The sequence below is a fragment of the Phycodurus eques genome, chromosome 2 (assembly GCF_024500275.1).
Source record: "Phycodurus eques isolate BA_2022a chromosome 2, UOR_Pequ_1.1, whole genome shotgun sequence".
Lineage (NCBI taxonomy): Eukaryota > Metazoa > Chordata > Actinopteri > Syngnathiformes > Syngnathidae > Phycodurus > Phycodurus eques.
Window position 1 is genome coordinate 7,159,370 of NC_084526.1, and position 24,919 is coordinate 7,184,288.

Here is a 24,919-nt window from a genome sequence, read left to right on the forward strand (position 1 = left end):
AATGTAAAATATAGTTGAGAAAATAATCTAAAAATTAATAGATACCAGCAGGAACATATTTCCTGTGACTTACATGAATTTTCTGAATACTCTCCTCATGAACACCTCTGTTGCGTAGAAATTCCCACAGACCATCATCATCTTGTGGGAGGCCAGGGGTTGAGGATGTAGCCATTGCAATGCTGGCAATGAAAAAATGTAGGAAAAGGGCATCATCGATATGTGTAATCATTTGAAACTCAACCTGTCATCAAATGTGCTTACTTTAATGTGCTTACTCAAATCACCACCAAAACTGATTTGTGTTGTGTCCTTATGTTATTATTTTTGAATAACCAGTCAAGGCTTTCATTACACAACGGCACTCTAATAGTGCAAAAGACTAAACTCAGCAGCTCAATGTGGGCTTTTATCAGTTTTGTTGTTGTTGTTAACAGTATTTCAATAGTCTACTGGCAACGTTCTGTGTTGTTTACATGCTTACGTGCCCCATGTTAAACAATTAACACTGGTACTATGCCTCTGTAGTGTTAGTGTATACTTGGTATATAAACTAACGTTACAACGAATGTCTCGTTCTACTTACGGAAGCGTAATGTTATTGTATACTAACGTGATGATGAAAAGCACGTTGTCAAGTCAAGGACGAGCAATGAACAGCATCAGCTAAACATATAGTAACTGTTACCTTACTGAAATCATGTCGAGGAGACGTTCGACTTCGTCAATTACTTACTTGCTACATAAAACCATATAGTAAATATTGGCTTACATTAGAATAGTATGCAGTCTAAAACTAAAGTATTTAGAGTATTATACAATGTGTGTTACTCATTTTGTGACTTACCTTAATTGAAGCGGTAATGTAAACGCGTATGGGCAGGTTGAAGGTGTGCGAGCAGTAATCCGCCATGAGTGAGTCCGCAAAGAGTCACTTGCAGTTCGCAGGTTCTCGCGTGAGTTCTATGTGTCCCGATAACTCAGAAAAAAAATAGTCCGAAAAACAGGTGGAAAAAGAAATTGTCAGAAAAACAGAAAAAAATAGTCAGAAAAACAAAGCCCTCAAAAAAATTACTCAGAAAAACAGGAGGTTTTTTTTATTTTTTTATCCAAGTGAATGTAGCAATCAACACACTTTGTAAACATGTTTCCCAAAATAAAGTGCACATCAAGTAAGGCACTGTGGATGTAAAATACACAAAAACACACACACCCACACAATCTTGACAAATATGTAAAAAAGAGATCAAATGAAAAGGACACCCCACTGTGCAAGTCAAAATCACAGCAAACGTTTTAAAGAGGCAAGTCAACAGCGCAACGAACGTTTTAAATAGTTTACAAAGTTGAAAGCACAGCAAACGTTTTAAATAGCTTAAACAGTAAAAAAAAAAAAAAAAAAAAACGCAGCAAACCTTAGGAAATGTAAAACAATAAAAAGAAATCACAGCACACGCAGTACCGCTGTTTACAAAAGTAAAAAGCGATGAAAACTATTTCCAAAACTTGAGAGCAGGCAAAAGATTTCTTGGGGCTGAGGTTACGGTGTTCCCTGATGCTTGTTTTTTCCTCGGGCCTTCTCCAGAAGTAGACCTTGAGTTTGCCCGCCGATTCCTGAGCGCGTTTGGTCTTCTTCTCCTTTTTCGGCTGGTATTCGTCGTCCGCCACCTCCGCTGTCTCCGCCGCCACATCCTCTGCAGTCTGCTGCGCCACCCTCTTCTTATTAGGCTCCAACGGATCCTCCTCATCCTCCTCTTCCTCCTCCTCCTCACACTTCTTCTTCTTGTTTTACTTGTTCCCTCTGAGCCCTTCTCTTCTTCCGGAAGAGCTGATTTGCTTCTGTACAGCCTCGGGGTTATTCTCAAAGTTCTGGAAAAGAGGTGAGGGGATTTGTCAATGCGCGTTAAATCTGGCTGGAAGGCGCGTGCATTCAGTGGAGCGGCAGCTCTCGGGCCATACTCACCCAGATGGCCAGGGAGATCCTGAGGTCCGTTAAGTTTGGCTTGAAGGAGAGGCCCATATCCTTCCAAGCAGCACGGAAATTCCTGACAAGGCCCGTGAAGATGCCGCTGCCATTGTTAGCCAGGAAGTAGTTGTTAGGCGGGTTGGCCTTCCGGCGCAACTGACCCCACCGTTCAAACCAAGAGAACTCTTTCGCGTTCAGGAAAATCTGAGCATTGCCGTGCGACCTGAGTGTCTTGTGTTGTACTACCTGTAAACAAGAGGAGCAGGATCGGTGCGCCACGGAGGCGTGGGCGCAAAATAAAAGAAAAGCGGCGAGAAGTGTCATGCGGGTACTCACGTTGATAAGGTAGCCCTCCTCCGGGCTGCCCTTGGCATTGTCCACCTCAGTGACCGTCATATTGATCAGGTCACCGGAGCGGTGGCCGTAGAGGGCAGTGAGGTAGGCGGCCAGGTACCCGAAGAACTGGAAACGGAGGTTTGAGTTTTCCGTGTTTTGCTTTTCCATTTTTTCTGAGAACAGAGAGAGAGAGAGAGAGAGAGAGAGAGAGTGATAGTTATCCAAGTGTGAGGGCCTTGGCAAGCGCAGTGAGCGTGGCGAGTGCTGTGTCACACACCTAGCAGCACGGGGATCTTGGCCGCAGACAGTTGGCGGCAGGCCAGCAGGTCCATCATCCTCACCTGGTTGGCGCTTTTGTACCATTTGACCATAATCCGGTGCTTGACCACCGGGCGGCTGATTTCCTGCATCAGCTTCTTGATCTGCTCATGCACCAGGGATAGGCGATCCCTTTTCAAGCGAATATATATTGGTCGGTGTTTCCTCAGGTACTTGATAAATTGTTGCACCTGCCTCATGAACTTAATACGTGTCGAGATTTTCAGGTCCCTGGCATGCAACAACTTGGGGAATCTGTGACAACAAAATTGAAAAAACGAAATGCAATTCAAAATACAACTTTAAAAAAAATCACAGTTTACATTAAGCCCGTCCTGCATGGCAGTGGCGGCAGCGAATCGAGCGTTTGCACGTACTCCTGTAAGTGCGGCCCATTGTCAAGGAACAGCCAGTCCCACATATTCTCCGACTGCCATCCCTCAATCATATAGGACAGGAAAAACATGACTCGGCTCAGTCGCGTGACAGCATTGTCCTTCATTTTCCTCGACCCATTCTGCGGGAAAATATGTTTCAGATATTCCTCAATGTAGGCCGCTGTGGAGACAGGACAGAGGCGGCGTTAACGTACAGCGCCAGTGCGGTGGCACACGCGCCCGTGTGGATACTCACCGATGGACACGGGGAATTGGAGTTTCATTGCTTGCCTTCTACTGTTCTTCCTTCCAAACAATTTTTTTACTTTACGGCGAAGACGCTCTGCAAAGAGGGGGGGGGGGAAATAAATACAAATTTAAAATAAATAAATAACTATATATATATATATATATATATATATATATATTTTTTTTTTTTTTTTTTTTTTTTTTTTTTCAAGACACACACACACACACGCGCGCAAGCACGCACGCTCACGTTTTGCTGTCTCATTGGGGAGACCCTCATCCTTAAAGAAAAAGAAGAACACAGTGAGCATCACATGGCGCCGACAGTCCGGCTGAGCACTTTTCACTCACATCGCTGGAATCCCGCGGCCTGCCGGGATCTGTGGCCCCCCAATCATCGTGGGGCTCTTCCTCCCAATACTCATTCTCATACTCAAACTCTTCACCCTGGGACTTGTCGCTTTTAGCCTCCTCACACGGACCCTCCTCGCAGTGAGCTTCCTTGCACGAACCCGCCTCGCCCTGGAACTCCTCATCATCTGGGTCTTCACGCTCTCCCTTAATAGGACACTCCGACTCCCATGCCACTGATCTCTTCAAACGAGTACGGGAGAAAATGCACAGACAGACAGGCGAGTGTCAAGACAGACAGGCGAGCGTGCAGACGGAAGAAGTCCAAGTACTGGCCTACCCCAGAAGGGTGCACGTTAATCCTCGACTCCAGAAGCTCAAACTTCATCCCGGCCTTCAGCTCAGAGACCTGCTTTTCCAATGATCTTATGGTGGCCAGATGGGCGGCACAGTCCAGACAACCGCTGGACGGAATATCCACCTCTTCCTGCTCCTCCTTCTCCTCCTCAGCAGCCTCATACTGAGCATTCAAATCTAGCTGGCTGACCATGGGCGGCAGCGGACTGGAAGAGCGCAGGTGTGCCAGTTGCTTTATGGCCTCATTGACTTTAAGCTGCTGAATTAAGCTTTGCAGCCTGTGCGGGTCGACATTGACGTGGTTGTAAACGTGACACTGTAAATCAATCACCGTTTTGCGGCACTCGACAACTGGACATTTCCCTCCACTTAGTTTGATCCGATTGAGTGCCAATTTGTTTAAAATACGCCTTTCATCCTTGTTTTTCAATTTGTGTCGCTCACGAAGGTGCTTTGCGACAAAGTCGAGTTTTTTTTGGCAAAGCGGGCACGTGATCCTGGTCTTAGGCTTGGTCATTCTGCCGGAGAAGGAAAAAAAACACACACAAAAACGAAGGCATACAAAACACGTTTCAGTCTCGGAAACACGTTTTACAGTTACAACTATTGAATTAGGAATCTTCAAGTTGGCAAGTCAGTCGAATTGTACGAGCCTGAACTGGAACTTAGGATATCTGCTTCTCACGTAAAACGCAACGTGTACGGTTTGATTTTCTTGTACGTTTGCAAACCAACAATACAATAGCCACACAGCAGCAATAGCATCGGAACCGGAGGACGATAATGTTTACGACCCAAGACGTCTTCATTATCTCTGAGGGGAGCAGTTTGGTTATTGTATCTTCTACCTCCAAAAATACTCAGGACGAGACTTTACACCGATTTTTATCGGCTGATCGACGTGGGACGATATTGAGCATTTTATGCCGATCGGCCGATCGTCTTTAAGGTCATAATTCGCCGATCCGAAAAGACATTAACTCTGCGTCGCCGCACGCACAGTATATTTGAATCCATAGGCTAGTTTATTTTTAGCCTCGGCGCATGTCTTTTGACGTAATACTGTAAATATCTGACGGCAATGAAGTTATAAAAAAAAAAAAAAAAAAACATTTAAAAAAAAATTACTAAATACATAAATAAAATGCAGCCCTATGGGTGGCACAAGTCAGTGCAAACTGTAGGCCGGTCCCAAGCCCGGATAAATGCAGAGGGTTGCGTCAGGAAGGGCATCCGGCTTAAAACCTTGCCAAACAAATATGAGCGTTCATCCAAAGAATTCCATACCGGATCGGTCGTGGCCCGGGTTAACAACGTCCGCCACCGGCGCCGTCAACCTGCGGGGCGCCGTTGGAAATTCAGCTACTGTGGGTCGAAGTCAAAGAAGAAGAGGAGGTGGAAAGCGGGTTCTTCGGCAGAAAGAGAAGAGGAAAACACAGAGCCTAGAACTGAATGTGGGGACTTTGAATGTTGGGACTATGACAGGAAAATCTCGGGAGTTGGTTGACATGATGATGAGGAGAAAGCTTGATATATTGTGTGTCCAGGAGACCAGGTGGAAAGGCAGTAAGGCTAGAAGTTTAGGGGCAGGGTTTAAATTATTTTACCATGGTGTCGATGGGAAGAGAAATGGAGTCGGGGTTATTTTAAAAGAAGAGTTGGCTAAGAATGTCTTGGAGGTGAAAAGAGTATCAGATCGAGTGATGAGGCTGAAATTTGAAATTGAGGGTGTTATGTGTAATGTGATTAGTGGCTATGCCCCACAGGTAGGATGTGACCTAGAGGTGAAAGAGAAATTCTGGAAGGAGCTAGATGATGTAGTTCTTAGCATCCCAGACAGAGAGAGAGTCGTAATTGGTGCAGATTGTAATGGACATGTTGGTGAAGGTAATAGGGGTGATGAAGAAGTGATGGGTAAATACGGCATCCAGGAAAGGAACTTGGAGGGACAGATGGTGGTAGACTTTGCAACAAGGATGCAAATGGCTGTAGTGAACACTTTTTTCCAGAAGAGGCACGAACATAGGGTGACCTACAAGAGCGGAGGTAGAAGCACACAGGTGGATTACATCTTGTGCAGACGATGTAATCTGAAGGAGGTTACCAACTGTAAGGTAGTGGTAGGGGAGAGTGTGGCTACACAGCATAGGATGGTGGTGTGTAAGATGACTCTGGTGGTGGGGAGGAAAATTAGGAAGACAAAGGCAGAGAAGAGAACCATGTGGTGGAAGCTGAGACAGGACGAGTGTCCTGTCTCAGCTTTTCGGGAAGAGGTGATACAGGCTCTCGGTGGACGGCAGGAGCTTCCAGAAGACTGGACCACTGCAGCCAAGGTGATCAGAGAAGCAGGCAGGAGAGTACTTGGTGTATCTTCTGGCAGGAAAGGAGAGAAGGAGACTTGGTGGTGGAACCTCACAGTACAGGAAATCATACAAGGAAAGAGGTTAGCTAAGAAGAAGTGGGACACTGAGAGGACCGAGGAGAGGCGAAAGGAATACATTGAGATGCGACACAGGGCAAAGGTAGAGGTGGCAAAGGCAAAACAAGAGGCATATGATGACATGTATGGCAGGTTGGACACTAAAGAAGGAGAAAAGGATCTATACAGGCTGGCCAGACAGAGGGACAGAGATGGGAAGGATGTGCAGCAGGTTAGGGTGATTAAGGATAGAGATGGAAATATGTTGACTGGTGCCAGCAGTGTGCTTGCTAGATGGAAAGAATACTTCGAGGAGTTGATGAATGAGGAAAATGATAGAGAAGGGAGAGTAGAAAAGGTAAGTGTGGTGGACCAGGAAGTGGCAATGATTAGTAAGGGGGAAGTTAGAAAGGCATTAAAGAGGATGAAAAATGGAAAGGCAGTTGGTCCTGATGACATTCCTGTGGAGGTATGGAAGCATCTAGGAGAGGTGGCTGTGAAGTTTTTGACCAGCTTGTTCAATAGAATTCTAGTGCGTGAGAAGATGCCTGAGGAATGGAGGAAAAGTGTACTGGTGCCCATTTTTAAGAACAAAGGTGATGTGCAGAGCTGTGGCAACTATAGAGGAATAAAGTTGATGAGCCACACAATGAAGTTATGGGAAAGAGTAGTGGAGGATAGACTCAGGACAGAAGTGAGTATTTGCGAGCAACAGTATGGTTTCATGCCTAGAAAGAGTACCACAGATGCATTATTTGCCTTGAGGATGTTGATGGAAAAGTACAGAGAAGGTCAGAAGGAGCTACATTGTGTCTTTGTAGATCTAGAGAAAGCCTATGACAGAGTACCCAGAGAAGAACTGTGGTACTGCATGCGGAAGTCTGGAGTGGCAGAGAAGTATGTTAGAATAATACAGGACATGTACGAGGGCAGCAGAACAGCGGTGAGGTGTGCTGTAGGTGTGACAGAAGAATTTAAGGTGGACGTGGGACTGCATCAGGGATCAGCCCTGAGCCCCTTCCTTTTTGCAGTGGTGATGGATAGGCTGACAGATGAGGTTAGACTGGAATCCCCGTCTACTGTGATCTGCAGTGAAAGCAGGGAGCAGCTGGAGGAACAGTTAGAGAGATGGAGGCATGCACTGGAAAGAAGAGGAATGAAGATTAGCCGAAGTAAAACAGAATATATGTGCATGAATGAGAGGGCTGGTGGGGGAAGAATGAGGCTACAGGGAGAAGCGATAGCAAGTGTGGAGGACTTTAAATACTTGGGGTCAACCGTCCAGAGCAATGGTGAGTGTGGTCAGGAAGTGAAGAAACGGGTCAAAGCAGGTTGGAACGGGTGGAGGAAGGTGTCAGGTGTGTTATGTGACAGAAGAGTCTCTGCTAGGATGAAGGGCAAAGTTTATAAAACAGTAGTGAGGCCAGCCATGATGTACGGATTAGAGACAGTGGCACTGAAGAGACAACAGGAAGCAGAGCTGGAGGTGGCGGAAATGAAGATGTTGAGGTTCGCTCTTGGAGTGACCAGGTTGGATAAAATTAGAAATGAGCTCATCAGAGGGACAGCCGAGGTTCGATGTTTTGGAGACAAAGTTAGAGAGCGCAGACTTCAATGGTTTGGACACGTCCAGAGGAGAAATAGTGAGTATATTGGAAGAAGGATGATGAGGATGGAGCTGCCAGGCAAGAGAGCTCGAGGAAGACCAAAGAGAAGGTTGATGGATGTCGTGAGGGAAGACATGATGGCAGTTGGTGTTCGAGAGGAGGATGCAGGAGATAGGCTTACATGGAAAAGGATGACGCGCTGTGGCGACCCCTAATGGGACAAGCCGAAAGGAAAAGAAGAAGAAGACTAAATAAATAAATAAAAAATACATTCCTTAATTAATACATAAATACATACATACATACAATACATACATACAATAGCACTCATTTTTGCGATTTAGTGACATTCTTAGAAATGTAATATCATTTAAACGTGAACTTAACATATTTTGCGTACGCCAGGAACAAATGAAGGTTTTCATCTGTCACAACCACAGGAAATCTAAACCGAATTAACAAAAATTCAAACACGGTAAAGGGATTTGCCAACAACTCCATTTGAAGATACCAAGCCTTACGCAAAACAACAACAACAACAAAAACACACACACCCGAAAAAAACCCGGGATTTTCGTGGACCTCCGCTAAATTTGCGGGCCTGGAAGCGCCAAAAAAAAAAAGGGGGGGGGAAGAAAGGGCGGGCGTTTCTCTGGCCTTAGTAGCATGACTCACTGCTAAGCTATTTTTTAGAACAGCCCTGGGGCGAAGTTAAGCGCTCCTTGCGGGCTACCTCCTGCCAGATGTTGCTGACTACTGAGCCAATAGATGGGCATTTTACAAATACCCGTGCGCGTATACCTGTACTTTTCAGCCAATGGAGCAATTTCAAATGGCCAAAGTTGAAGGAACCCCAGAGGCCGTTTCCTTCGTAATACTGACCAAACGGCGTCTATGAGTTACGAGGCGACGGCGGCGGCTACGTTCACTACAAATTCATGTACCGTAGTTTTGAGCCCCGTAGCAAGTTAGGACACAGACATACTGTGCATATGACACTATTTTAGACAGACGCTTTCCGGTGGCCACGTTAACAAACAGCTCAGTATTAACTTCAAAGTCGAAAGCGCCCTAAGAGTTCTCCGGAAGACTCGCACCATTAGCATGACGAATACACATCTGAAACCCTTTCAATTGCTATTGCTAATAGCTAGACGCTTAGCCGACACAGACTTGACCATTTACTATCAACAAAAGCAATATAAACACACGGAGTTTCATTAGGACAGAGCCAGGACGATTACGTCCGCTTACCTTCGAAGAGGAAACCGACACTGTGGCGAAGCAGCGCGAGCACCTGAGAGCGCCCCCTGGCGGTGCATTCAGGGAGCCTGGGAAGCGGAAGCTTTCTTTTTCTTTTGGCCAGTTCTGTCATCTTTCTTGTCGTCATGCGCATCCATTGTCACAATGCCCTCGTGAAGCAGGTTCAACACTTCAGAGTTATGGCTATCCACCGGTTTATTTGTGGCATAGATGTGCGGCGTGTCTTTTCCGCGCTTCTCGCACTTTTCTTCCTTCCCGTTTACGACGTCGGCCCCAGCCTCGAGGTAATTCAGCGTCCGGTAACCGTGCGCAAGCGCGATCGCGGAGCATCCGGCACGTAGGAAAGCGTCGGGATTTCGACTGACAAGTCGGCGCGATGAGGCAGGCGACGCCCCGTAAAAAGTCCTCTGGATTTTTGTGCTGTGAGAATGTGCGGTCTTTGATGACTGCCTGTTTCGCTGTTCTTCTGAGGACAAAAAGCCCAAGTCACTCAGCGGCCGGCGCCAAAACATTTTTGCCTTTCGCTCGTTCGGCTGTGCACAATTCCGCACGTCGACGCGAAATCAGCTCGGCGCATCGTTTCCAATTCACGTGCTTCGGGTCTGGATTTGTATTTTTCTGGCAGGCCAGTCGTCCGCACCTCGACGGACTCCTGCGTTTTGACCTCGAGGAGCGAGAGAGGATAACTGGTTTTTCAAAGCGTTGTCACCGCGTTCGTACGGATGGCACGCTGCGAGAGCACCGCTTCGTATGCCGTCGGCGAGCCCTCGTTTCCTCGGCAACGCGCCGTGCGGCGTCACCGGATACGGACGCCGGTGACGAATCAGATCGTTTAAAGCCGTGAAAAGAAACAGGACAGCCGTACCACGGGGAACAGGAAGCCCGTCGCGTCCTCCGGGCTGGGGATCCGAAAAGCCGTACCTTCCTCGGTGGTCTCGGAAAACAGCAACGTACAATTGGAGCGGTGACAAGAACTGCATCATTTTACCTCTGAAATCAAGCACTCGAGTCTGTTGCGGAGGTTCTGGGATTCAAATGAAGCAGCACAACACCCATTCGTTGATCGACACTTTATTTACACACGTGTTTTTTTTCCGAAACCGTGAACAATCGCTGGAATTTCATCCGTTGCCAAATGACTGCCCATGTGTCGTCCTCGGGCCTTCGAAACAGCCAAAGTCCACGGATAGAGTTCACTGCCGCGGTTGAGAACGAGAACGAGGTCTCGATCAGGTCTCGATCAGCGCCGCTCAAGTGATGCGACTCCTGCGGGAAAGCCAGAAATGTCATGGAACGAGCGGAACACCGACTCTTTCTGGAAGCGGCACATCTTGGAACGGGCTCGACTATGAGACGCCGACACGCAGTTACTTCTTCAAAACGAGAAGAGTTACTTTTGAGTCATCCATATTTCTCGCCAAGAGATTCGCACAAAAAGCTGTCCAAAAATATTGCACCGATCGTGCGGACTGCCCAACATTTCAAACACAACGAAGCGATGGGGAGGCGATGATACAGCATAGCGAATGCAATCCTTTACATTCACAGAAGTGGGCAGATGTGCCAGAGGTGTCAAGTGAGTTGCTACATACGCCATGAGACTGTGCCTAATTTGCATCATGTACAAGGGAAATTATGTGGAGTACATGTTTTTGAGAATGGCTCATATGGTATGATGATTAATCTGTTTGATTGTCTCCCCAGATTCAGCATTAGAGCAGGGAGGACAAAGAGGATTTTTCCATTTGTCTGGCAAGTACATTTTGAGGAGGTTTATTTATTTGCATTCTGTCTCCTAAGTCAGGTTGATTACAACAATTTGTGGACAAGCGGAGAGCTACTTTTTGAGCAAAAGGGTAATTGTAAAGCACCATAAATAGATTAATAAATACAAATTAAGGCTTCTTGAGGAAATAGCAGAGAGAATAATCTGGGATGTCCTTCTGTGACCCAGAGCTCTAAAATCGCAGGGAACTGGCACCAAATAGTTTCTGACAGGACAAAGGCGTCCCAGCTGGGGGGGCCAGCTTTACGACGGGGCGCGTGTGTGTGTTTTACGAGTTTATGGTATTGCAAAGGCCAGGGAGAGATTTACAATAGGATCGTTTAATTACTGCAATGGATAGAAGCCTGGGCTGTAGTAGTTGAGGGTGACTTGATTTGATAATTTGCCAGATGTAATATTGGGAATTAGGGGACTTAGGCAAACAGTTAGTTACGGTATATTAGCGAAAGCAATGAAGGACACCTGTAGACTTGGAAAGGTACCTGGGGAGAATTATGCACAGTAGCGAGTGGTTGGTGGAGCAACATCTAGCCAAGCCACTTCTTTTACACCTAGACATTGATAAAAATGAATTATTATTAGCCTGAGCTATTTTTGAATCGTCACTCGAGTAGAAATATTGCTTTGCTGAGGAGGAAGCCCTTGTGTAGTGATCGTAACATTTATTTCAAACCTATCAACCTTCAAATACAAGCTGCGTGGTTGCAGGAGTTGGGTTGACTGTTTGCCCAAACAGGAACGAGGGAAGTTGGATATTAATTGCGTTAAAGAAGCCTCAGGTGGCTGTACAAGTTTCATAACTCTCGAATTATGGATGTGGATCCAGAAACTGGGTAAGAACGCTAATGCTTCGAAATGGGATGGTTAGGTGTTATGGTTCAACCAATAAGTGTGCTGTGTTCAGTTTTGTCTGTGTGGTGTATATGGGAGGACATTCACTCCTGGGTTCAGGTCAATGTTGTTGTCTGAGAAGTCTCGCTTGTCATGTCATGTTAATGGTTTATGTTTTGTGTTTAATGTTTGTGTCGTCTTAATTAAAAGCAGAAATGGAGCACTCATGAAGCCGGCTAACAGAAGTAATGAAGGATGTGATCACGTGCAAGAGACTATTGACCTTTAGTCACCAAGGACAGTGTGACTGACAAGAGAATACGGTCTACACAGACTGTTGAATGACTGATTTGTTGAAATAACATTATTTTACAGGACGCCCAGGAGGATGCAGCTTGATAGTGTTGTTGTATTGCAGGTTGTTGGTGTGCTGACTTAACGCTGATTTTTATGTGATTCTTGGTCTATTGACATTAACACTTTTGTGAAACAAGTTAACAATTGGTTGGGGAATAATATCAATGTTGGGTGACAATTGCCGACTTGTCCCTTCTCTGGAGTACATATACAAGAATTATGTAGTCCACCCCTTTGGCAGGAGTATCTTTTGCAGAGTTGTGATTAATTTATATAAGGGTTTGTTTGCAGGTCTTGTCAACTGGGCCTCTGCGACGGGGAAGACGACCTGCTTGATTGTGGATGGTGTTGTATATGGATATTGTGTTTTGGTGTTAAATTGGTCATTTTACATGGGGGGAAATATATACATCCTGTATGTCTGTCCGAAGAAGGTCATAATCATGACTCTGGTGATCTCCCTGATTATAGTTACAGGAATCTATTTCGGAATGCCTTCATAACAAAAAGAAAAAGTGGAAAACCGGGGAGTGAAGCCAACAGGGGCCCTAGAGTTGAACTACACGCTGGGGGAAAGGACTCTGGAAGCAGTTAAATTTTACTGCAGCTACTATGCTACTAAATCCGAGTCGACCTGTGCCTACCAGCTGATGACTAATGAAGTGTGAGTACCAGCGCTGGGACCGCGTGTATCCTCTAACTAAGGTAAAAGGCGCTCCCCTCTATGGTGTCGAAATGGTCCCGTCCCTACCTTGCATCTTCCAAAATAAGAGTAAGGTAACTTTAGGCCCCAATAAAAAACTTTCCCGATCAATTAGCTACCCGGATCCACAGTTTTGTAAATTCACACTCTTTATTGACTATTATAATGCGGCCCGATTGCGTAAGAAGAGGTCTTATTTGTGGTGGATGTGTGGTGATGGTCTGTTGTGGGACTTGCTACCCAGTGGATGGACAGGCACTTGTGCATTGGTTTCTATGATAACCCCCACAGTGATCAAGCATCTCTCTCAGCAGGAAATCAACCATATGGCGGATTTCACCTGGGAGCGTGACTGGTGTGGGGGGTGTGTAATTAATTTTCTCAGGAGTCTTGTCCTCAGAATTGTTCTCAAGGCCTTTGAAGGGAAGCACCACCACAGCCAATATCTGCAGCTTCTGCTGAAAGAGGACGTGGAGACCATGAGCGCGCTTGCGCCGTTGAACGACGCCTTTGTATCCTCTTCTTAAGTTTTTGGGATATTTACTGTATTTAGTTTAGGCTTTATTGAGTATTATAGCAAACTAGGCTGCATGTTTAGAGGATGTTGATCTCTGATTATCAGAGATCATTAGGGGGATTGAAGATGATATAGGGTTTTAGGATCTCACACGTCTGGGGGTAAACAAGGGTGTTTATTGCAGTATAACATTTAATGGAAATTGTGTGGTGTGGGAGTGTGTTGCAAGAAGGCTCCCAGCAGGGTGCATGTGGAGGCCACAAAGAACAGATGTTAGAGAAGACAATGGCTGCGGGGAGTCACTGTAAACATGAGATGCAAGACTGTGGAGACGGCGTCTGGAGCCAGCGGCAAATGGCCATCATTGTGCAGAGCAATGATGACGTCAGATGGGACCATGGACCAATCAGACGACAGCGATTCCACAGTCCCTCTTTCAAACATTGTATAAGTCGGGGGCAAGAACAGATAGCTTTGTTCAGTCTGCGCTGTCTCTGCTGAGGCTAGGATAAGCGTAGCTGCTGACCCAGAGCTCTTTAAAATGTATAGACTCCTCTGTCAAGAAATAAATTGGTTGACTTTTAACACCTTATTATAATTGTAGTTCTTCCACGAAAACGCATGGAACCTCGAGAGTAATAGGTGATTATAAAATTCAGGTTCCTTCAAGCTCTTAGCCAGCATGTTGTTAACCCAGCTATCTTGTTGATCAGATGATCATCCAGTGCGACACCGACAGCTTCCGCGTGACCATCGACGACATCCACTTGCTGGATTCCAGACATTGCGTTCACGACCTGCCAAGGATCAAGGCGCTGACGGTGTGGCGTGACGTTTCGCTGACAGACGTCCGGCTGATATGACGTCACGGTCGCGGCAAGATCGGCAGCACTACTTCCTGTCTGGACATCCGCTTCCTGTCTCAACATCATCATGCTAACAGCACTTCGCGCAATTGGAACATCAGCCATTTCCTGTTTTATTGTGCATTATACTTTCTATTGTCCTTTATTTTATTTCTCAATAGATAAATGTTATATAGTATGCTGATCAGAATGTTACTATTATTTGCAGATGTACTTTCTGAAAATTGTAAATTTTGAAATGTAGTTACAAAAATTATCCTTCAGTTAATGTTTTTTAAACATACTCCTATGCACTAAAAATTGATCAGTAATGTTTTTTTCTTTGAAGCCTGAAAAATAAGTTGATTTTCCATTCGACTTTCTACTTCATTCTACGCCCTTTTTGTCGTGATATACTCTAATCAATACTTAGAATATTACACTTACATGAGAACATTACACTTACAGGCAAATGTATTTGCATATTACTTATGCGCAGATGTATTTGCTGAAAATTGTGTTATGTCTCACTGCTCATGTACAGTATTTCAATACAGTACAAATGTGTTGGTAAACGTCAATTTGATTAATATAAGTTAAGGAAGAGCATTCAGCGTAACAACTAGCAAAACAATGAAATCATGGGAGTGACTTGCAAACCCTGACAGGGAAAAGCAGTCACTTTAAGCCGTTGATTTTAAGTTTTGTAAGGAAATACTTTTATGATCAGTGAAAAACATTTTTATCACTCCACTACAGTAAGACTATGTTGTGACTGAGCAAGATTGAAAGCCAACAAATGACTTGACCTGCTTGAAATTTGGGGCCAACTTGACTTGCTTAACTTTTTTCCACACTGTAAATGGGACTTGCTTGAAACGAAGGTTACAACTTGAGACTCATGACTTGCACATATGACTTAGGCCGACCTCTGCGGACAAAGTGGATTTCAGAGGAGGGGCAGTTACCCATAATGACAGTGTGAACAGGCACACCCCCCAAACAATATTTGCATCAATTTCTTCCACAAGTTTTCAAAAGTCTGTCCTTTAAAATGTATGTCATTAGTTCTAGAGGTAGTAAAGTTATAAAGGAATTGGACAGCTCTTGAGACAAATCAAGGGTAAACATACACTATAAAACCTCAGTACCTAATAATAAACAAAAAAAACGTAGTGTTTTAACAGGTTTATGTTGATTTAACGAACTCAAAAATGAACTTTTGTCATAGTAACTCAGTTTTTATGAGTACAATAACATTTTTGAGCCTTTTAAGTAGACCTACTGATACTATAATTCTTTTTTTTTTTTTTCCAAAAAAAACTGGTTTTACTTACTAAATGTTAGTCATATAAAAATAATCATAAAATTAACCAGCCACCGTTTGGTTTGTTTTTGTTGATGGCATGGAGGCAGTCAGCCTGTGGCACTGCGTAGGTGTAATGGAAGCCCAGGTTGCTTTGACAGCTGCTTTCATGTCATCTGCATTGTTGGGTCTGGTGTCTGTCATCTGTCTCTTGACAACAGCCCATAGTTTTTCAATGTGGTTCAGGTCAGGGGAGTTTGCAGGCCAATCAAGCACAATAATACCATAATCATTGAATCGGCTTTTGGTACCTTCGGCAGTGTGGGCAGGTGCCAAGTCCTGCTGGAAAATACAATCAGCATCTCCGTACAGCGTGTCAGCAGAGGAAAGCATAAAGTGCTGAAAAATTTCCGAGTAGATGGCTACATTGACTGTGGACCTCTTTGTGCCTCTCCACTCTTCCTCTAGACTCGGGAACCTTGATGACCAAATTAAATGCAAAATTGACTTTCATCTGAAAAGAGGACTTTGGACCAATGTTCAACAGTCCAGTTCTTTTTCTCCTTAGCCCGTGTACGACGCATCTGATGTAATCTCTGGTTGAGGTGTGGCTTGACACGAGGAAGGTGACATTTGTAGCCCATGTCTAGTATTCGTCTGGTTGTGGTGGTGGCGGCTCTTGATGCACCGACTCCAGCCTCAGTCCACTCCGTGCGAAGCACCCCCAAATTCTTCAATCTATTTAGTTTGACTGGGTAGTAACATGCAGACAAAAAAGTGTGGAAGACAAAATTCGGTGGACCATGACAAGTTCCGACGTAACCAATAGTCTTAAACAGCCTTCAAAATCGGATGTAACAAAATGTGCCTAGACTAATTAGTCAGCATATTACATATGACATAATACAGCATCGTCCCAGATGCCGCAAAGATGACAAGAAATGGTCAATCAACAAGTGTTTATTGGAAAACCAGACGGGTGACTGTCAGCAGTTACCATGTTACCTCGAACTTCTTTATACACATGCTTACTCTCTCACACCCTTGCCCCTTTCATCCAATCACAAATCACTTTCAAGGCATCAAAGACAGTCAGAACCTATAGAACTCTTAAAATATAACTGCAGGGTTGCTACACTGCTACCCCCCCCCCCCCCCCTGCATAAACCCTTGCCCAGAGGTCACATAAAAAGTCCTCTTTGTCCCTGAGGCCACCTTGGAGTGGAACCAAGCGGCTGAGCAGAACCTACTAAAGAGTAGATTCTGAGTTTGGGATGGGGACGAATGTGGTAAATTGCAGGGGAAACGGGGATTGGTCCTGGGGGTATTTCATGATGGGCTGGGTACATCTCATGGGCCAGGAGGATGCTTCAGGACCTGCATCAGTGCTGTAAGGGACCAACAACTCCCCTCCTCCAACATGCAGTTGGCACTTGTAGTAAGGTGAGTAGTGGAAGAGGTCCGGCTCAGAGACTTTGTGACAAAGAACGTGGATGTGAGTCATGACGTCCAGCGTGCAGTGAAGATGAATCAGGCCCGTGTAGAGCGCTGTGAGCAGGTTTGCTGCCCACAAGCCACGAGCAGCTGCTCATCACGACACACTGTTACCCCTGTTAACACACACATTAAGTGGTTAAACCAAAGCCGGCCCACCAAGCATTTATGAGGGCGAGGAGGGCGGGAGTCCCTCACACATATATATAAATGTATATAAAAATGTATTACATAAATGACCACTATAACAAGTTAACTAACTTTTAACTACGTTAGTAAGTACGTAGCAAATTCATAGAAGTGTATTTACAAAATACTTGGTAATCTATAATTATGACTTCTTCGTTTTAACCAGCTGTGCGGGCTTCTTTCAGTTCTCCCTCCAGATCCATACTTCACATCCTGATGACAAGATGCAGTATGCCTTCCCTAGGTTCTTTTATCTTTCTAATATTTTCGTGAAGGTATTCATTTCCAACTTTTAATTCCAGCCAGCGCCAATCCAACGGATCCCGTGATTAGTATCAAGCTTCTGTACTATGTCGCTCCGTGACACCGACATGCCGCAAACTTAATGCAAAAACGTGATAGCATACAATGAATTTAAATGTGTAGAAAGATTGCAAAGATAAAATAGAAACGGCGGACGATTTGCGCCTCGCCTGCCGTAATACGGTCTTCAATGCTGTAAATATGATGGTCACGATTACAGTCAATGTCGACATAGTACTACGTTAAGCCCCTGTCCCCCCTCCTCCAATTATTTTTGCAAATTTACAAAAATGATTTCTCTCCGAGGAAAACCCGCAGAGCCGCAGACATTTCACAGTCCTGGGGCCTCATGTACAATCGGTGCGCACGCACAAAAATGTGGCGTGCGTCCTTTTTTGCGGCAAAGTTCACGCGTCTCAAAAGTGAAAGGACTGTGGAAACGTGCGGTGCCCCACGCCAACTTTACGGCTGGCATACGCACGTTTCTACAGCTGTTGGTCCTTTGGCGACAGAGGATGCTGGGAAACTATTTTAAATCTGCACATCAGAGAAATGAATAATTAGCACTGATGAACAATTCATGCCCGACAACATTTGAGTTCAACAATGTAAAAGAGGCAAGGACTCGGAATTCACTTGTTAACCAGTGTATTTAATTAAGCACTGATATTTGTGAGGACAGCTATTAATTGATCAAGATGATCATTTATGCCGCCGCAATCTCTTCTTGCGACTGCAGCACAGCACGGGTGAGGACACGGCCAGTCGGGCGGGCAGCAGCAGCCTGTTGTTGGAGCGTAATTGCGCCAGAGATGCTGGGGATGCCGGAGAAGACGCCAGGAACGGTGTACAAATCCTCCGCAACTGTGACACCAGAGACACAGGGGACGGTGGACAAATCCCCCAAACATGAAGCGTGTGGCTTTCGACTGAGTGTCCTCTCCTGTGTATTATAATAATAAATTGAGTAATCAAACAGGAGTCAAAGGTTTTTCAAAAGATTACTAAATTCCATAAAAATAACATGTATGCATGAACCTTTATCTCATAGGGCTGAGTGTAGGTAACTGTATGAACACATTTGTTTTGAGTGATAAAAATACATGGTCTTAACCTTGTGGGGTAATCAGAGTCACCTACATGTGCTCCCTCCACCCCTGAGAGAGCAGTGTCACCCATGATTGCAGCGACTCTCTCCCCAAACGGGGTAAGGTCCTCCACGCCGATTCTTGTTTTGGCCACACTTTGGCGGTGGGCAGCTGTCCTCCGCTTCACATCCACCTTTATGTCTGGCCACTTCCTTTTTTTAGTTGAGCGTGTGGGCGCTGTTCTGAACCCACAGCATTGACAGCTGCAGACACGCCGTCCTGTTCACTCCTCTTTTGCATGTTGCTAACACCGGAGGACAGCGTGCCAAAGCGGATTTTCTCCAAAAAAAATTTCTTCTTCACTGCTTCTCATTTTCTTTTTTTTCCCGATCATGCAGGGATTGGGATCTCAGGTGCAGGGTCAATTTCAATATAATTTGCATATTTAAATGTAAGCGTAGACAGGGAGGGGTCAGCTACTCCAACACCTTGCGCTCAATTCTATGTTAATTGGGATGGATTAAGAAAATGTGCTTGGATTCATCCATCTGGATATTTTTGTGCTTACGTTTTGTGGATTTGAGCGTATGCCATGTTATAGTCGTAAATCCACGCAAATCTTTGTACATGAAGCCCCTGATTATTAGATGACACTCGAATGAATGACATTTCTCTACCTTTTATTTACCAATGCGGACATTTTTATCGCTCACACAATGTTTAAAATAAGCACACAAACCCTATACTTAAAATAATATGGGTACAATAATAACACTCAGTGCAAAAATGACCAAGTAAGCAAAACTGTCTGTTGGAGCTACAAGTAAACAGATATTAGGTTAGGGGACCATTACTCTTTCACACAGGGCCAGGAACTTAAGTCCCCCCCCCCCCCCTTAATAAATTAAATCACCATTTAAAACAGCATTTTAAGTTCACTTGGGTTATATTGGTCTGATAATAAATATTAAGATGGGGAAAATATGCAAAAATATAAGGAATTGAGAAGTGGCCAATACTTTTCCACGGCACTATATTTACATCAAATATTAAATAAATTTATCAACTACTGATCTAAACATTTTCTACACAAACCTTTCAAAGCATGATGGCTATAATACAATTCAGCACTACCTGGTCCAAAACACGCTTCCTGGAAGCTTGATGTTAAAAATGAAATTGTCTAATTTAAAAAAAACAAAAAAACTATTACTAAAGTGACCATAAAAAAAGTTAGAAAATGTCTGTACACCTGTTTATTCCAAGTGTATTTGTGACTTCTCCATGCCTCAGTCGTTTTGTGTGAGGAGGCGCTTTTATTTATTTAGGACAGTTTGAGATTTAACCTTGAGAAAATAAAATTAATCATTTATACTACTTTGAAATTGATTTTAAGTCGGATGGATCAAGTGGAAACGGAAAGGAACAAGATGAAACAAGGAAATGAATACCTTATTTGCCGATAAGGAGACATATGAGACCAAAATGGTCCCACACAGCAGGAACATTTGTTTTTCTTGTTGGGCTCGGTTTCACAATGGCTTGAAGAGAAGAATTGTGTTTCAAAAAATATGTGATTCTTTTGGCAGAGATGCATCCTGTTGACAGACAAGTTCCTTATAAACACAGTTTGGCGCGCAGTCATGCAAAGACAGGTACGAGCGATACAGCGGCTGTATATGTCACGCAACTTTCTTAAAGAGGTACGCACACTTCGTCCTATGAGCTCGGCAAATGCGCCGACGCATTAGTGTTGCTGGACCCATCACTAGCATTTTGCATTGTTTGTTAGCATTAAGCTAAACTTACTTTTCTAAGGCATAACCATGTGGTTGTTTTAAATGCATGTAATTCTCTGTTTTAGGTTTAGTTTGGCATAAAACAGCTTGCTCCTTGTTGTGAACTGAGTTAAGTTCACTGCCACCATACAGCACTCAAACCTCAAATTTCTGCTTGCAAGCAAAAAAATAAATAAAAAATCTGCAGAATGACGGCTCAAACCTCGAAAAACTCGTAAAATGGGTTACTCCTAAAGTCACCACTGTCCATTGATTTTTAAAAATCTTTAAAAAATTAGTTAATTGATTACAAATACATCTGTAAAAGAAAACAAAATACACATTTATAGCACACTGGTAAATTAATTATTTCAAAAACGAGAGGGGACTATTTATCACTAAGTTGTTGTTTTTTTTACCTTATAACTGTTATGGTCAATCTGTAAAAAAATAATAAATAAATAAAATGTACCCCATGAGTACAAAGAATTGCCCGCTCTGCTTTAGTGTTACATGCGAACACGGGGATTTAATAACCCGACTATTATTAAAAAAAAAAAAAAAAAAAAAGGGCAGTAAATATAAGAGTCAATGCTGTTGTTAAGAATTACAATAGGGACTTACCACAGATGATGATAAAGAAGGGAAGCACATGGTAGATTAATCTAAAGTCCTTGTGAGGAAGCAAACTGAAAATAATTCAAACATGGGGTGAGGTACCAAGACAGGTTAATATTAGTAGATGTGAGTGGTGAGATGTTTTACCTGTACAAACTGACGGTCCAGGCGATGGCCCCCAGCAGGATCCTGTACCTACTGAAAGCGAGGGAGCATCCATGAAAGAACAGGACATGGAGGCTCATCACGAGGGCAAAGCCCTGAGAGAGCTACCACTACCAGGGGTTTGTGCCGTATGCCAGCCACCCCATCGACGACGTTATCTTCAAGAGGTTGAATTGCACCAAGTTGCTCCACAAAGTTCTGAGCGCAGAAGATTAGGTTGGATCATTGTCCATAATACCGCTGTAGTGTACCAACTAAAGTCTCAGTCATTTCATTTGGCTGAAGCTAGGCAGCAGCACGCATGACAAGGCTTCCCTCTGTCAGGCACAAGGCCAGCTTTAGTTCTGTATTGTTCTCCGACCGGGCTACAGTGGTACTGTGACTTACAAGTTTAATTCATTCCGAGCGAACTTGTGACTCAATGTCCTCTTATAATAACCAATTCACCCCACTGAAATTAAATGCCATCTATCTTTTCCAGGACCTTAAACCCACCCCATTTGCCAGTTACATTTTTAAATACACTAAAATAACGCAATGTATAAAAAGATAAAATATGAGAATGTAAAGAAATAAATTCATTGATGAAGTGTAAACATTGTATGATGCTTGCTGCATTCCCCCCCCACCCCTTAATCATTTTCAGTTTTTGGCTTTTTCATCAGGCTTTCCTCACTTTCACCTGCAGGCCGTTTCAATAATTGTTTCTTCCTCTCCTTCAGAATGTTACGGAAATGAGCCAGGCAGGTGTCATTAAATAGCGACGACGCACATCCAGTTGCAACCTTTTCCGGGTGTTTTCGTTCAATAAAATTTGAAAGTCTCTCCCACATACCCAACATTTCCATGATCTCACTTGTAGAGAGAACTTCATCCACCTCTGGCTCCTCCGCGGTACCGATTTCCTGCAAAACCTTTGCATGCTGCTGCGTCTGTAGTGCTTTTAACTCCTCTGGTGTCAGTTCCTCGGAGTGCTCCTCAACAAGCTCGTTCACATCCTCTTCATCAACCTCCAGGCCCATGGACTTTCCGAGGGACACAATCTCCTCCACCACTGCCTCTTCGGGTTCGAATATGACCCTTTCAGACACAACCTCAGGCCACAGCTTCTTCCACGCACAAATCAAGGTCCTCTTTGTAACACCCTGCCAGGCCATATCGATAATTCTGAGACATGACACGATGTTATAGTGGTCCTTCCAGAACTCTCGGATGGTGAGATTTGAGCTCTGAGTCACCTCAAAGCACCGACGAAACAGGTGCTTGGTGAAGAGTTTCTTGAAATTACACACCACCTGCTGGTCCATGGGCTGCAGGATAGTGGTGGTGTCAGGTGGAAGGTAGAAAACCTTTATGAATTTGAAATCTTCAAGTATGTCATCTTCGAGGTTGTGTGGGTGAGCAGGAGCGTTGTCCAGGACGAGAAGAGCTCGCATGGGTAGGTTTTTCATCTGGAGATACGTCTTCACAGCAGGACCAAAGACCAGGTTGACCCACTCTACAAAGAACTGCCTGGTGACCCACGCCCTCGGGTTTGCCCTCCACATAACCTGCAGTTTTTCTTTAATAATCTTGTGTGACTTAAAGGCTCTGGGATTTTCTGAATGGTATACGAGCAGCGGCTTGATCTTGCAGTCACCACTCGCATTGGCGCACAGTGTGAGGGTTAACCTGTCTTTCAAAGGTTGGTGGCCTGGCATCTTCATCTCCTCAATGGTTATGAAAGTCCTCCTCGGCATCCTTTTCCAGAAGAGACCGGTCTCGTCACAGTTGAAGACCTGCTGGGGGACGTATCCTTCAGCTGCTATCACATCAGTAAAGGTTTTACGGTAATCCTCGTTCACATCCGAGCTTGCCGTCTCAAAATTTCTGACATCGGAGGGACAGCTGATCCGCCTCCTAAAATTGTCGTACCAGCCCCGACTGGCTTTGAATGAGTCTTCCGGTGCCCCTCCCGTTGAAGAGCCCGGAGTCTGCCGTAACAAATCGGCATAAATGGCCCGTGCCTTCTCGCAGATAGCACCCTCAGTCAAAGGACATCTTGTGAGTTGCTTCTCTGTCAACCACACCAACAGAAGCCTCTCCATCTTTTCATGGGCAGAAGTCCGCAACCTTGAAATTATTTTAACACCCATAGCTGGCGTTATTGCCTTTATCGACTCCTTCTGCTTCAGTATAGAACATATGGTAGAAGTATTGCGGTCGTACAGCCTTGCCAAGTCGACTACGCGAACACCTCGCTCGTATTTTTCTATGATTTCATGCTTTAATTGAATGGACATCATTTTCTTTTTCTTCTTCTTTGGAGGAACCACTTTCTTCTCAGGATCCATGTTTTAAAAAAAAAGGAATTTGTTACAGTAATTATACACACACAAAAAAGAGAAAATGAAAGCACAAAAAAAAAAAAAAAAAAAGATACTTCCACCCACTGCAAGGTAACCACGTGAACGGAACTAATGAGGAATGCTGGGCCGATATTGTGGGGTTCGCTGCGCCAACTAGCGGCACCGTTACCTCAAATTTGACCTCGCAACGCAAATCAAGAACACAAACGAGCCACGAAAACACCCAAGTTTTTGCATTCGTAAGTCAAGGTACCACCGTATTTCGGCGTCTTCACATGCTGCTGGTAACAATGGACGCCGCCATTTTTGTTTACACTCGGTCCACCGTTTTCTTCTTCCTGGTTGTCTCTTTTGGGCGTGAAGCGTACTCTGAAACACGGTCGGAATCCACCTCACGTGCTCATGAATTTCCTCAGGAATTGTCCATCACCCCCTCGTTCACTCGCCGTACTTTTCCAATAGCTCTGCCACAGCGGTCCGGTGTTTCGCTTTCTTCGACAACAATGTGGCGTCTGCACGCCACTCGGACAACGCAAAGACGAAATATAAATGTTGTAGCAAAACAGTCAAGTTGCTATTGGTCACACCAAAGTCATCCAGGAGCCAGCTTTAGGTGTCTGACGGAACCGTCTTCCTATTTCAGACTCGCCTCCGCCTCTCGGGCTGTTCTTCTTGGCAAATAACATTTATGTGTATTACCGCCACCTACCGGTACGGAGTGTGGATCAAATAAGGGCCGCAGACTGCAACCTCACACCAAAGTTAACAATTGATTGGCATTACGATTTCTAACTCGCGGTTCTATTTTTATTTAAGATAAATTAGTACAACAACGGTATGATATTCATAATATAATATTCATATGATATCGACTTTAATAATATAACTAATCTTATCATTTTCTTCCGTGCAGCGCTTTCAACGTATTCAACCTGACCTGGGGAAGTTTAATTTTTATTTTATTTATTTTTTAAAGCAGTTACTCCCCCGCTATATCGCGGCTCACGCTTCACAGTCTCACTATTTTGCTGATTTGAAAAAATAAGTATTATTAACAGTTGTTGCTTTGCTTTTTTTTTAATATATATATATATATATATATACTGTACTTTGTACAATATTTGTTAGGCCATTATCGGCCATTTTTAAGTAGCCCCGCGGCATATCTATAAAAAAAAAAACATTTGACACTACCGCAACTATGTGTGTGGGTGTAGAAAGTCTGAATGGAGGGGCCTACTAGTAAACTAAACTACTACTACTGCTACTACTACTACTACCACCACCACCACAGGTAATAGTTTCTTTGCATTTCGAAAAACAATAAATCAATTCATTATTTACAACT

General features: G+C 44.3%; 2 protein-coding genes and 1 long non-coding RNA gene across 3 annotated transcripts; 1 reads left to right on the top strand and 2 right to left on the bottom strand.

The window, feature by feature from the left end:
• Window positions 1-1,412: 1,412 nt before the first annotated feature.
• LOC133415092 (uncharacterized) lies at window positions 1,413-9,302 on the bottom strand. The gene is made up of 10 exons (XM_061700919.1): window positions 9,235-9,302; window positions 3,938-4,472; window positions 3,598-3,840; window positions 3,497-3,527; window positions 3,254-3,340; window positions 2,998-3,178; window positions 2,580-2,875; window positions 2,303-2,475; window positions 1,964-2,212; window positions 1,413-1,869 (listed from the first exon to the last, which is right to left on the bottom strand). The coding sequence occupies exons 1-10, from the start codon at window positions 9,300-9,302 to the stop codon at window positions 1,789-1,791; spliced, it is 1,944 nt and encodes a 647-aa protein (XP_061556903.1). The 3' UTR covers window positions 1,413-1,788.
• Window positions 9,303-11,722: 2,420 nt separating this feature from the next.
• On the top strand, window positions 11,723-14,442 carry LOC133415100 (uncharacterized). The gene is made up of 3 exons (XR_009770092.1): window positions 11,723-13,432; window positions 14,042-14,079; window positions 14,151-14,442. It is a non-coding gene; the product is annotated as an uncharacterized LOC133415100 (long non-coding RNA).
• Window positions 14,443-21,298: 6,856 nt separating this feature from the next.
• Window positions 21,299-24,262, bottom strand: LOC133395998 (tigger transposable element-derived protein 1-like). The gene is made up of 2 exons (XM_061665373.1): window positions 22,059-24,262; window positions 21,299-21,421 (listed from the first exon to the last, which is right to left on the bottom strand). The coding sequence occupies exons 1-2, from the start codon at window positions 23,554-23,556 to the stop codon at window positions 21,384-21,386; spliced, it is 1,536 nt and encodes a 511-aa protein (XP_061521357.1). The 5' UTR covers window positions 23,557-24,262; the 3' UTR covers window positions 21,299-21,383.
• Between the last annotated feature and the right edge of the window lie 657 nt (window positions 24,263-24,919).

Coding starts and splice junctions, on each gene's coding strand:
- LOC133415092 (XM_061700919.1), bottom strand. CDS start 9,302: ATGCACCGCCAGGGGGCGCTCTCAGGTGCTCGCGCTGCTTCGCCACAG. Junction 3,841..3,937: donor TTAACGTGCACCCTTCTGGG/GTAGGCCAGTAC, acceptor ACTCGTTTGAAG/AGATCAGTGGCATGGGAGTC. Junction 3,341..3,496: donor CCCCAATGAGACAGCAAAAC/GTGAGCGTGCGT, acceptor CCCTCTTTGCAG/AGCGTCTTCGCCGTAAAGTA.
- LOC133395998 (XM_061665373.1), bottom strand. CDS start 23,556: ATGGATCCTGAGAAGAAAGTGGTTCCTCCAAAGAAGAAGAAAAAGAAA. Junction 21,422..22,058: donor TGAGATCATGGAAATGTTGG/GTATGTGGGAGA, acceptor TTCTGCGCTCAG/AACTTTGTGGAGCAACTTGG.